General features: G+C 46.4%; 1 protein-coding gene across 1 annotated transcript in view; it reads right to left on the bottom strand.

The window, feature by feature from the left end:
* Nucleotides 1–13,014, bottom strand: part of LOC115304533 (putative tetratricopeptide repeat protein 41) — a 70,168-nt gene that overhangs the window by 55,360 nt on the left and 1,794 nt on the right. Inside the window, exons 2-3 of the mRNA XM_029954756.1 lie at nucleotides 10,064–10,246; nucleotides 6,065–6,286 (exon numbers count right to left, since the gene is read on the bottom strand). Coding sequence (XP_029810616.1) covers nucleotides 6,065–6,286; nucleotides 10,064–10,246 — 405 coding nt within the window. The remainder of the gene's footprint in view (nucleotides 1–6,064; nucleotides 6,287–10,063; nucleotides 10,247–13,014) is intronic.

Below are 13,014 nucleotides of genomic sequence, written 5' to 3'. Positions count from 1 at the left end.
AGCATTATACTACGCACAACTTCGCTCTTGCTTTTATTTTTCAAAGGCCACATTTCCCATAGAAATTTAGGTGCATTAGAACCTAGAAAATCAAGCTATGCAAAGAAGCTTTTAATGGATTACGTCTCTCAGGTGCATTAAGATTCTATTAGAAGCATTATGAGTAATTATGTTTAACAATATTTATTGGTTGCCTATTATATGCAAGGTTCTGTGCTTGATGCTTAAAGGAGATAAAATGATCTATAAATAAAGTCAAGGAGTTAAGGGAAGTGAAAATAGGTTTTCAAGGAGTTAAGGGAAGTGAAGGACCAAACTGTCTCTCCTAGATGACAATGGCCTATTGCCTAATTTAAATTTTTTTAATGTTTTATTTATTTTTGAGAGAAAGAGAGAGAGCTAGACAGAACGTGAGAGGGGGAGGGGCAAAGAGAGATGGAGACACAGAATCTGAAGCAGGCTCCAGGCTCTGAGCTGTCAGCGCAAAGCCTGACGCGAGGCTCGAACTGGTGAACCACAAGATCATGACCTGAGCTAAAATCGGATGCTTAACTGACTGAGCCCCCAGGTGCCCCTTTTTAAAAATTGTTTAACGTTTTATTTATTTTTGAGAGAGCCTATTGCCTAATTTAAATGGTATCAGCTCAACTGTTTAAACACCCAGTCAGGATAAGTAAATTGATAGAATTTCCAAATACTTTGTAACAAAATGATTTGGTGATTGACTAATTTTTTCACTTTTGGGCAGCGTTATCTCTTATCATTCAGTAAGGATTTATTGAGAACCTTCTGTGTCTGTCAGGCTCTGTGTCAGGAACCGAGTTGGAGAATGGCCAATAAAACAGACGTGGTTCCCCGCATTCCCAGGACTATAAAGGGACACAGTAAAACATAGTGTCAGGACCACATGGTGGGTGCTGGGGGATAGGATGGCAAGCTCAGTGTCTGCAGGGACACACCCACATAAACTAGACTACAACAGGACTGGGGCTACCCTTGCCCAAAGTTGGAGGTAAAGGAGGGAGGCATCCATCAGGCCCTCTTACTGAGAAGGTGCTCTTTATTTTTTAAGATTTTTTAAAAATAATCTTTACACCCAATGTGGGGCTTGAAGCCACAACCTTGAGGTTGGGAGTCTCATGCTTTGCCAACTAAGACAGCCAGGTGCCCCCAGAGGATGCTTTTTAAATAGGGCCTTCTGGTGCCTATTTAAGCATCTGACTTTGGCTCAGGTCATGATCTCACAGTTCATGAGTTTGAGACCCACATCAGGCTCTCTGCTGTCAGCACAAAGGCTGCTATGGATCCCCTGTGTTCCTCTCTCTCTGCCCCTCCCCAGCTTGCTCTTTCAAAAATAAATAAACATTTTTTTAAAAAGTTTAAATAGGGGCTTAAGGGACTAGAAGGATTTCACTGACTTGAGAAGGGGAGGGGCATCCCAGTAGAAGGGAACAGAAGTGGACAGACATGGAGAGACAGGAGTGACCGGCTGATCCAGAGAGACCACACCCGTGGCACAAAGAGCCAGGGCCCCTGGAGAAGTCAGCCAGGCCGGGACACACGGCTGGGCAAACCCTGCCGAGGAGTCCTGCTGGCGTTTCCGCCCATTCCACACCACTGACTTGAGTGCAGACTCTCCTGATCACTGATGGCAGGAGAGCACCCGATGGAAACCACTGGAAAGAGCAAAATGTCCCTCTGTTGGTTCGAGGAGGCAAGACAGGGCAGGGATGAGGATAAGGAGCTGTGAGCTCAGCAAAGACCTGAGTCTGAACCCTTGTTCTGCCCACACACAGCTGTGTGAGCCAGCCATTCTCTGAGCCCTTTATCAGGGGCGAGAATGCTGGATGCTGGAAGCATTAAATAAGATACTGAGAAAGCCCTTAGCACAGAGCCTGGTGCTCAGAATGCCAACTCAGTAAGTGGAACTCAGTGTTATTTGGGCTGTCACCAGGGGATGGGGTGACAGGGTGAGGAAACAGGTAAATAAGAAAATCAGTGGCTCTCCTCCACCTTCCATGAGGCATGTCACATTAGGAACATCAGTGACCTGCGAGGCAGGCGAGGGGCACGGGACGGGGGACGCTGGCTCCAGGCAGTTCTATCTGCCAGCTCCCTTGCTCTAGGCAAGCAGGGGTGAGGACAGAGGAGCAGAAATGTGAGCTTCACCCAGAGGCCTTTGGTCATCCCACTGGGGAGGGCGCCTCCAAGCGCTGTAGCTGCTCTTGGCTCAGGCGGCCACAGGGATATGCACTGCAAAGAAGCTGAATGTGGTCCAAGCACCTGACCTCTCAGCTGTGTTCTCGGCAGCAGCTCCTCCTCTTCTGCCCACATCCACCTCACCCTGTGAACCCCAGCTTCCCGGCTCAGGCGGCCAGGCTGAGCACATGGTGCACAGTGCTCCCCTTCAAGTTTCTCTCCCCCCCACTGCGGCTACAAACGCTCTTGCATTTTGCTACCTCCTTCCTTAGCCTGGCTGATGAATAGAAGTGTCTCACTTCCCTCAGCACTCCCCCACTCCCTGCCTCTTTCTCTATCTCAGTGAGGAATCACCCTCATCATCATCACCATCATCATCATCACAATGATAATACTAACGACAGACAACCATGCACTAGGTACTCTTTTAAGTTCTCTACCTGTATTACCTTTTAATCCTCTAGGTGGGTATGTGAGTGCCACCCCCATTTAACAGATGAGAAATGGGGGCCTGTGCTGCTTGCGCAAACTGCCCCAGAGCACACAGCTAGTAAGTGGCAGAGCCAGAATGGAAAGTGCAGGCGGGCCAAGTCCAGAACCACAGCCTTTCCCCTCCGCCTCCTCCTGTATATGAGGCGGGCTGTTCTTCCCGGGACAGAAGGGGCCTCCTGAGTATCAGGTACCCATAGGCTGTTCCTGAACGTAGTCTGCTTTGTCAACCTCAAGATCTGCTTGTTTTTAAAGATAGCAACCGATGGGGCACCTGGGTGGCTCAGCTGGTTAAACATCTGACTCTCGATTTTGACTCAGGTCATGATCTCACAGTTGGTGAGCTGGAGCCCTGCAAGGGTCTCTCTGCCACCAGGGTGGAGTCCGCTTCTGATCCACTGCCTCCCTCTCTCTCTGCCCCTCCCCCGCTCACAACTCACTCTCTCTCTCTCTAATAAATATATTTTTAAAAAATTTTTAAATACAGATAGCACTATTTTTGTTACAAGCTTTCAGCACCTTGAAACACTCATTAAACTAACAGCTCCCTTTGGGAACGAAATCCTAATGAGCATGCTTATTAGGTTTTATCTCATCAGCCTGGCCAGACGGAACACCCCTGGGATGTGGCTGAGTAGGGTCGGTTGTTGTCACACCTGCTACTACTGATTTTGATTTTACCCACTTTACACGCCTGGAGAAATCCAACGGCAGAGAACTCACACCCACGTGTTTGCCCTATTTACTCACAGACACCCCACCACACACACACAGACACTCAAATACCTGTCCCAGCATACAGAGATAATACACGTCCGTCAAAACCCTTCTGCGCCCCACACACCCACCCCATTCCCAAATGCGCACTTGGGTACAAGCCCCAGGGGAGAAGGGAAGCGTTCCCCAAAGCAGGCAGAGTCTGACATGCAAACACACAACAGACCTAATGACAGCTGACGGCTGTCAGCGCTTACTATATGCCAAGCACTGTGCTAAGTGTCTTTGTTTTTTGTACTTTGTCTTAGTTAATCCTCTCAACTACCTGTAAGACATTTTTTTTTAATCATCTTCATTTTGCAAATGGAAAAACCAAGCCACAGAGAGTTAAAGTAACTCGCGGAAGGTCAGACAGCTGATAAGCAGCAGTGGAGGTCAGCTGCTCCTAGAACAGAGGTGGATCCCCCATGACTGTCATCACTCCCCAAACACACCTTCTATCTCAAGTATCTCTCCTCCAAAGCAGAACTCTTCCGATTCCCCCAACACCCGCGGCCCCCACACCACGGGTAATGTTCCATCCGCACACAGCACTCCCTGTCTGTCCGGCTTCCCAGAGCTGTCCTCCACTCCTCCTGTCCTCCAAAGCCCACTTCAATTGCTCAGCAGATTCTCAGTCCATCTAAAGCCTCCCCCTCCCCTACTGCCCTCCCCATGCCGCTCTCCTCCCTTGCCTGGACCACTGCCATGGCCTCTAACAAGTGTCCTGCCTCCATACTTGCTCCTTTACATCCATTTCCCCTCCATCACGCTGATTTTAATCTTTTCATGTTATAGATCATATCACATCCCTCCCCTGCTTACAATCTTCCTCTGGTCACCCCACTGCATGGCACAGACTCCAAACCTAACATTCTGTCCAACAAAGCCCAGACCTGAGGTGGCCCAGTCTTCCCCTCCGGCTCCCTCTGATACGACCTCCCTCCCGCCCACCACAGCCCGGCCACACTGACCTGCTTGCCCTTTCTAACTCTGCTTTGCTTCTGGCTTAGAGCCCGTATTACCTTAACTGCTCTCTCTGCCTGGAATGTTCTTTCTTCTGTTGTCCACATGGCCAGCTCCTCCTCGTCCGTGAGGGCTCCACAGGGTGTAGCGGAGATGGCCACCTGTCCTGCAGAAGTCCAGCTTCCCCATCCAGAGTGGGGGGGTTGGCGTTCTGTCCCCGCTTGACTCCCAGTGTGGCCAAGTGTTTGCCAAAACAGTGGCAGTGGGACTGATGGGGACAGCCACCAGGCCAGGGCTCTGAAGGGACAGGCACACGTCCCCACCCTTCTTCCTCCTCCTCTAGCCAAAGGCAGAGGACTCAGGCCCTATGGGATGACGCAGCCTCAGATGGAAAGGGCCTGTGTCCCCAAATCAGCACGTGGAGGAAAGCCACCTGTTACGGAACTAGGAACCCCTTACCTGACTGTTCCATGAACCAGAAGTAAACTTCATTCGAGAAGCCACTGAAATGGGACTTACTTGTCACAGCTGCTAGACACACTCTACCACAGAGACGGTCCCTGACCACACAGCCTAACTAGCAACTTGTCACCTTGTCACATCACGCTGCATGGCACTTATCATTACCCGACATGTTTCCTGTTTATCGTTTCTGTGCCTTTCTCAACTGAAACATGGGATCTATGGGAGCCGAGACCCTATCTGCCTGGTGCATATATCCCCAGAACCCAGAGACGTGCCTGACACACGTTAGCCGACAATAAAAATTCAGGAACGAGTGAATGAATGAGCAAGTGAGTCAATGAACTTGCTCAATAAATAGTCACTGAATCGAAGAGGAAGAGCGACAGAGGCACAGCCCACCTTGGAGGCTGGCACGTGTTTCCTGTGATTGGCAGGGTAGCCTGAGACACCTGCCTGGCCCCCTCTCTTGGGTATGTATTCAAACGTCCTTTCGCTGCAAGGCCTTCCCAGACCACACTGGTCAAGTCCTAACAGTTCTCACATACACACACACACACACACACACACACACACACACACACACACATGCAGCCTCTCTTCTGCTCTATTTTCTTTTTCTTCACAGAACTTACCAAACATCGAGTTGGTTAACTCATTGTCTCTCCCACCCCAAGAACATAAAAACACCTTGGGGCGCCTAGGTGGCTCATGCATCTGACTTAAGCTCGGGTCATGATCTTATGGTTCGTGGGTTCGTGCCCCGCGTCGGGCCCTGTGCTGACAGCTCAGAGCCTGGAGCCTGCTTCAGATTCTGTGTCTCCCCCTCTCTCTGACCATTCCCTGCTCACGCTGTCTCTCTCTCTCTCAAAAATAAATAAAAACATTTAACAAAATTTTACATAAAAAACCATGAGGGTAAGGACTTTTGTCCATTTTGTTCACTCTTGCATCCCCCACTGCCCGGAACGGTGCCCTGGCACATAAAGGTACTCAATCCATATGTGGTCAAAGGAGGAAGTAGGAAAGGAAGGAAATTTCATTCTGTGAGGGCAAGAGGTGGGCAGATGCTGCAGGTGAGACAACACGGGGTTTACGCTGGAAGAAGAGAAAAAGAGGCACACGGCGGTGGACAGAATATCTGCCCTCTAGCAGAAATTTTCCAAGTTAGTTAAAAGCTTAATTCCTTTACCGTAGTTTTTGAACTGCAACTCTGTGATGAAGTAATGCATCACCGACATTATGTCGCTGCTGTCACAGGTGCTCCCCACAAAATGAGGGATCAGCAACACGCTCGGATGTTTCTTTTTGAAATAATTTACCCAGTTGGCGATCAGAGTGGACTTGCCACAACCACGTTCTCCAGACAAGAGCAAAATAGACTTGTACACTGGAAGAGGATTTATTCTGAAAAGTAAAGGGGTAAAATGTAGTCAAGAATATTTACAAAGGAAGGGAGGGAAAAAAGATTTCCCTGCATCTCTGATAGGAAATTCTAGTCTCAACTCTGGCCTCAATGGGCTCCAAGTAAGCAATCTGCCCTCTGGGCTTTAGCTCTGCCCTATGGAAAATTAGGACAGTGGAGAGACTGATGGTGACCATGGAAGACCCTTCCTGCTACACAGGTCCTAGGACTGTCCAGCATAAACCTGGGCTTACCCCCTCCCAGGGACACAGCCACTGTCCCCATGCCTACCCCCTCCCAGGGACAGAGCCACCATCACCAAACTGATCTTCCCTACAACATCGTATCAGGAGACAGTAAAAAATAGAAGCACTCATATGCCAAGGATCCCCATCAGTCCTGATTACCATGACATTGGAAATGACCATGACTATTAGTAGCTCACTTAGAGGTAGTCTGCTCCTCTACCAGGGTGACTTGGCCTATAGCAGGGCAGAAATAAGATTTCTCTGCACTGGTGTGAGCACAATATAACTCACTGCTTAACTTCTGTAGTGAAGTTACTTTCAGATAGCAGAGGATTCCCAGGGATCATGGTATCACCACATACAGAGTTCAAGCCTATTTCTTACACGCCTGTGATTTCATAAATACGTGCCTAGTGATTTGTCACAGATGTAAGTTCCAAGGCGGCAGTTACCAGGCTTATCATACTCACTGTTGCAGAGCTTGAGGCTGGCACAGTACCTAATCACATGCTGCTGAATGACTGAAGAACATAAAATAAGTAAGCCTGACAATTAGGTTCAGCAAAGCAAGAAGATGGGTCTGAAGAGCCATTAAAATAGAAACCTGAAGCAGGTTAGAATCATTCAATAGAAGTTAGTCCCTAAGAATTCCATCTCCATTATTATGAATTAGGAGTCAGGGTGTTATTAATTATTTCTCCATCAAGTGTGAATGGCAGAATCTGACTTTGTGTTCTATTTCTACCTCTGTCCTCTTGAGGCCTATCCTCAGCCAAGCAGCTACAGTGAGCATGTCAAACTATGTCACAGATGTCACTTCCCTGTGCAAAACATAGTAAAAGCCCAAGTCCTTACAATGGCCCTCCCCCTCCCCAATCTATAACATGTCCACCCTTGTCCCCCACCACCCTCCTACAGCCCTGACTTCCTTCCAGGCATCTGGCCTCTGTCATTCCTCAAGCCTCAGGACTTCTGTGTTTGCTGTTCCCTCTGTCTGGGTCCAATTCATATTTGCATCCCTTGCTCTCTGACCTGCTGCCAGTAGTCAGCCCAATTCCACCTTCTACCAGACGGCCTATTCCCTTTCCAGATTTTAGACTAAGGTCTACAGCACTAAAGATGACGAACTATTACATATTTTCCATATGTATCATGTTTGTTACCAAGCTCCATAATGTAAACTCTGTGGAGGCAGGGGGTTTTGTCCCTTTGTTCACTGCTGTATCCCATGTCTAGAACATTCCTTGGTGTTTAACAGGTAAAACCAATGAAGGAAAAATACAAATCGAATACACACAACTAGTCTAGGGTCTGAATGATTTCTTCTCAGTAACAAATAGAAAATGAAAACATTGCAAAGCAATCTGTGGCCATTGTTATGGACGGTCAGTTATGAGGGCAACACTTGGAAACCTCAAAAGGACGCCCCTTCCCACTACCTCGACGTGTCATTCGGAACTTACGGTCCGAGGCATTGTTTCCAAATGGCAAAATCCTGTTTCCACACAGCTAATTTCAAAGGACTTACTTCATTGTTGTATTTTGTTTGGGCACAGACTGGTTTCATTGCAGTACAATTTATCAAATTTTCCATCTACTCTGAAACACTTGAAGTTATAACCCATGTGAGATATAGACCGCATACCAAAACCTCACCATTTTACGGTGTACGTACACTTCAGTGGCTCTCACTAGATTCACATGGTTCTACAAATGCCACCACCAATTCCAGACCACTTTCAGCACCCCAGAAAGAACCTCCAGACCCTCTAGGGGCCAAATCCTGTTTCCCCTTTCTCTCATCCTCTGGCTGCCACAACTAACCTACTTTCTGTCTCTATCCATTTGCCTATTCAAACCTAAGGGGTTCTTTTAGCGGCGAGGGGCGGGGGACAAAGGATCTGAAGCAGGCTCTGCACTGGCTGACAGGCTGACAGTAGAGAGCCTGATATGGGGCTCAAACTCACGAACCCCAAGATCATGACTAGAGCCCAAGTCATATGTCCAACTGACTAAGCCACCCAGGTGCCCCTCAAACCTCAGTTTTTATTTTTATTTTTTTAAACCTATTTTTTTAAATGTTTTATTTATTTTTGATACAGAGCGAGACAGAGCATGAGAGGGGGAGGGTCAGAGAGAGAAGGAGACACAGAACTGGAAGCAGGCTCCAGGCTCTGAGCTAGCTGTCAGCACAGAGCCCGACGCGGGGATTGAACCCACGAACGTGAGATCTGACCTGAGCCGAAGTCGGAGGCCTAACCGACTGAGCCACCCCGGTGTCCCAGACCTCAGAGTTTTTAAACCCATGACCTATATATTCAAACTCCTGTAAGTTTTAAAACCCTTGCCTGGGGTGCCTGCATGGCTCAGTCAGTTGAGTGACCAACTTTGGCTCAGGTCATGATCTGGCGGTTCGCAGGTTTGAGCCCCACGTTGGGCTCTGTGCTGACAGCTAGCTCAGAGCCTGGAGCCTGCTTCGGATTCTGTGTCTCCCTCTCTCTGCCCCTACCCCATTTGTGCTCTGTTTCCCTATGTCTCTCAATAATAAATAAGTAAGTAAATAAATAAATAAATAAATAAATAAATAAATAAATAAAAATAAAACCCTTGCCTGAGCTCCATGCCGCATTAACCAAATAATTTGTCTTCCTCTTGGCACGAGTTGCCAGAACCACAAAAATGGTGGTAGTTTCACAGCTCTGTGAGCTAAAGCGGCGGGTGTGGAGACAGGGCAGAGGCGGCGGAGGCAGGCGGTGGAGAGGGTAGAGGTGCAGTGAGTGGCGGAGCCATCCCAGACATTGTAACTTTAATTCAAACCACAAAGCTCACAGAATAAATGAGATCTGTGGTAACGAGTGGAGGATGAGGATGGAAGAAATAAAACTGTCTCAAGAATCTCCCTATTTCTATAGAAGAGACGGAGAGGGACTCTTCGTGCCCCAGCCCTGTTGTGCCTGTGGGGGGTGAACAGAGTGTGCCACCAAGCCTGCGGGTGAGGAAAACCATGGGGGTTTAATGTGGAGGGTGCTGGGCAAAATGAGGAAGGAGCACATACACTGGGTAAGATAACTCCATTCTGCGCACAAATAATAATACAGCCACAGTAGGCATTTAATAAGTGTTAGCTGAAAATCTTAATGTAATTAATAATGAGCTGATGATGTGCGTAATGGCAGCTCTTTGTAAAATATGACTCTAAACAGATGCATTGTTCATCTTTCCTAATCCAATTTCTTCTCCTTAAAGTCTTTCCATCATTGTCAGGAATTACTTCGACCAGCTTAGATCTATAGAGGGGGAAAAGGAGGCCAGCTCTAGCCTCCAGAGTTTAGAATCTTCTTGAGGAGTCTGGAAAAAACCAAAATGGCCAGGAAAATTCTGCAAATGCAGAGTGATATCTGATAAGGAAATTCTAATCCGAGGGTGGCTTTCAGGAGGCCTCTCTTTCAGGAGAGGGTGGGCCTGGAGAAGAGGAGGGATCAAAGTCCAGCTGTTGGGCTTAAGCCCAGTGAAAAGCCTGGAGCTCTCTTGGCATCTCACCTGAGGACGGCGTCTAAGCTGGAGCCTGCTGTGGCACTGTGACAGTCCGATCCCACATCCTGCACGGCAAATCTTTCCAAGATTTCAAAGGTTCTGTTTGATTCCTTGGAAACAACAAATGCTTCCTTGCACTTCTCCATGAACTCTTCGTGATGGAAACGTTCAAAGTTGTGCTTATAGTCTTTAGGAACAAAAAGATAAGTTTTAATATCTTAGATTTGTTTGACATTGTCCACTACACATGGTTATTGTAAATGCCCAGGAAGGCATCTCCCCTTCTGCAGTCTACGTTGGCACCATGTTTCATAGCCCATCACGTATTCTAATAACAAAACGATAGGCAATTTAACATTCCTAAAGCTATTCATACATGAAACCCTACTTAGGATTCCAAGTTATTTCATGACCTCAGAATAACAAGGGCAAAAAAATAAATAAATAAAAACCGTATTTGCAGGGTGCCTGGGTGGCTCAGTCAAACTTGATTTTGACTCAGGTTATGATCTCACGGTTCGGTTCGTGAGCTAGAGCCCTAAGTTGGGCTCTACACTGACAGCACGGAGCCGGCTTGGGATTTTCTCTCTCTCTCTCTCTCTCTGTCACTGCCCTGCTCGCACTCTCTCTCTCTCCCCTCAAAATAAATAAACAAACTTTAAAAAAAACCTAGATTTGCTACATACATCCCCTCATCTTTTTAGATTGTTAACTAAGCATGAAGTTACCTAATTGAATCTTGTGGCAAACGTGTATATGTCTATCCATGGCAGGGCTGGGAGAGCAGGGTGTATTTTTAGGACAAGATGCCCTGATCCAATGACAACCATGGGTAGAAGTGTAACTCTGCCATTGGGCAAGCCCGTTAGACTCTTGGGTAAAATAACAGGCAGGGCCAGACACTTGGATCTCTCAGAGTTCTTCCAGTTTCAACTTACTCTAATTCTAAACTCAGGTCAAGGTGTTCTGGACTGCCAAAATGCCCTTCTGTCTCTGGAGACATTTAGATCCCCCAAAGTTTGTTTTTGCTTTTGTTTTAATGAAGGGAGGCTGTTACGCAGGAAAACCAATACCAGGTAAGGCTAACCTGGTAGGTTCTGAAGACATTCACCTTGTACCTCCGTATTTAACTGGGCTACCCTTTGGTTCAAGTTAGAGCCAAACAGACCTGGAAGTACTACAGTCTGGCCAAAGTCAGCTTCAAATTTCAAGATCTTAGACAGAATTGGGAACGATCCCACAATCTAATGGGTCTCTTGAGGTGAACTTGAACTTCACCCACTAATCTCAAGTTCTCCAAGGACCTCAGAAGTGTTTCTAAGACTAGAGAGTATGAACCACATAGCTCTACATTGTCTAACAGCCTCCCAAGTGGCCTATTGCTACCCACCACCCACTCCCATCAGATTTTGGAACTACCTGAGTGACTAAAGGGTATCAAAGGTACGAAAGAAAAATAATGTAGCACTTCTTTCTAAAACCTTGTTTTAAGTAATTCATCGATTCTGTAACTTCTAATTCACATATCATACATTCAAAACCAAAGTCTAAAACAAGCTAATTTTTCAATAATAACTAAAATCAGATGTAAAGGAGAATACTATGGAGACATGGCCCATCTCTAACCCAAATACAGACAGGCTTGATTCTTAAACACATTAGTAAATATCAATCTACACAATGCAGTTCAGATTGAGATTAGTCAATAATAGTGATATAAAAGATATCACAACAGTGATATAAAAAATATCACTATTAACCATATTTTAAGCTTTGGCCAAAAGTATATATTCTTCCAGCACTCATGTGTTGTTATTCATTTTTATTAGCTATTTGTGCCTAATACGCATTAGGCAATGTTTTTAGGTATCTTATACATATTATTACTCTCAAGGTGGTTAATGTTAACCCATTATATAGAAGAAGCTGAGGTTTACCAATATTGTCATTTGATCAAGGCCACACACAGCTAGGAACTGAAAAATCTGAGATCTGAGAATGCGTCTGTTCTTAGACATTCTAAAACCCCAAGCTTGTAGTAAATAATGAGGATAGTTTTTGATGCTCAACACCCATTAACCCTTCTCTAGTTCCAATAACAGCCCCAGATTATCATTCTCATCCCACTCTGTCCCAACAGGACTCTACCTCCAACTCCAGAGGTGACACATGGCCCAGGATTAGCCAATCAGAGCATCACATTTTCTTGGCGCCCATGATTAAATTAAATGCAAGCATATGGTCTCAGTCAGGCTAATCAGAGACAAAAAGACTCAGTATGACTCAAATGACTTTGAGTCATTTCTGCTGGACTTGAACTTAGAGCTGATACAGCCATCTTCCTTCCATGATGGAGGTGCCAAGGAACTGAGGCAACATGAGGACAGCAGAGCCATGCTGAGAAATAGTAAAAAAAACCAGGGGCCTGGTAACATCATTGGAGTCACTGGTTGAAGCCTGAGCTGAGTCAGACCTAATCCTGGGCTTTAAACTTACATAACCTAATAAATTCCTTTTTTGTTGAAGTCAGTTTGAGTCACCTACAACCCAAAGAGTTATGATTGACACAATATTCTTTTCTAGGACTCCAAAATGATTTGGCTTGTAGGCAGAGTTGATCAGCACAGGTGGGATTTCACCACCCCCTCCCTCCTCACCAACGCTGCATTTGAACCACTTTAGGTGAGTCAACTCTGTCCCTTCAGTTTGCCACAGATCCATCCGCTCCCTACCATAAGGACTAAGGCCTGCCTGGTCCCCAAAATCACTTGGGAATGCACCGCCTGCCATCACTTTGCAAGCCCACATTAATTGGGTCCTTACAACAGTAATCCATTGCCTTTTTTGGGTCACTGGATCATTGAACCTTTTGAGAATCTGAGCAAAGACACAGGCCATCTCTGTACCCACCCCCAAAACATACATATACATGTAAACTATTTTTTAATATAGTTT

The sequence above is a fragment of the Suricata suricatta genome, chromosome 10 (assembly GCF_006229205.1).
Source record: "Suricata suricatta isolate VVHF042 chromosome 10, meerkat_22Aug2017_6uvM2_HiC, whole genome shotgun sequence".
Classification (NCBI taxonomy): domain Eukaryota; kingdom Metazoa; phylum Chordata; class Mammalia; order Carnivora; family Herpestidae; genus Suricata; species Suricata suricatta.
Note: the sequence above shows the minus strand (reverse complement) of the source record. Positions and strands in the feature narration are given on the sequence as shown.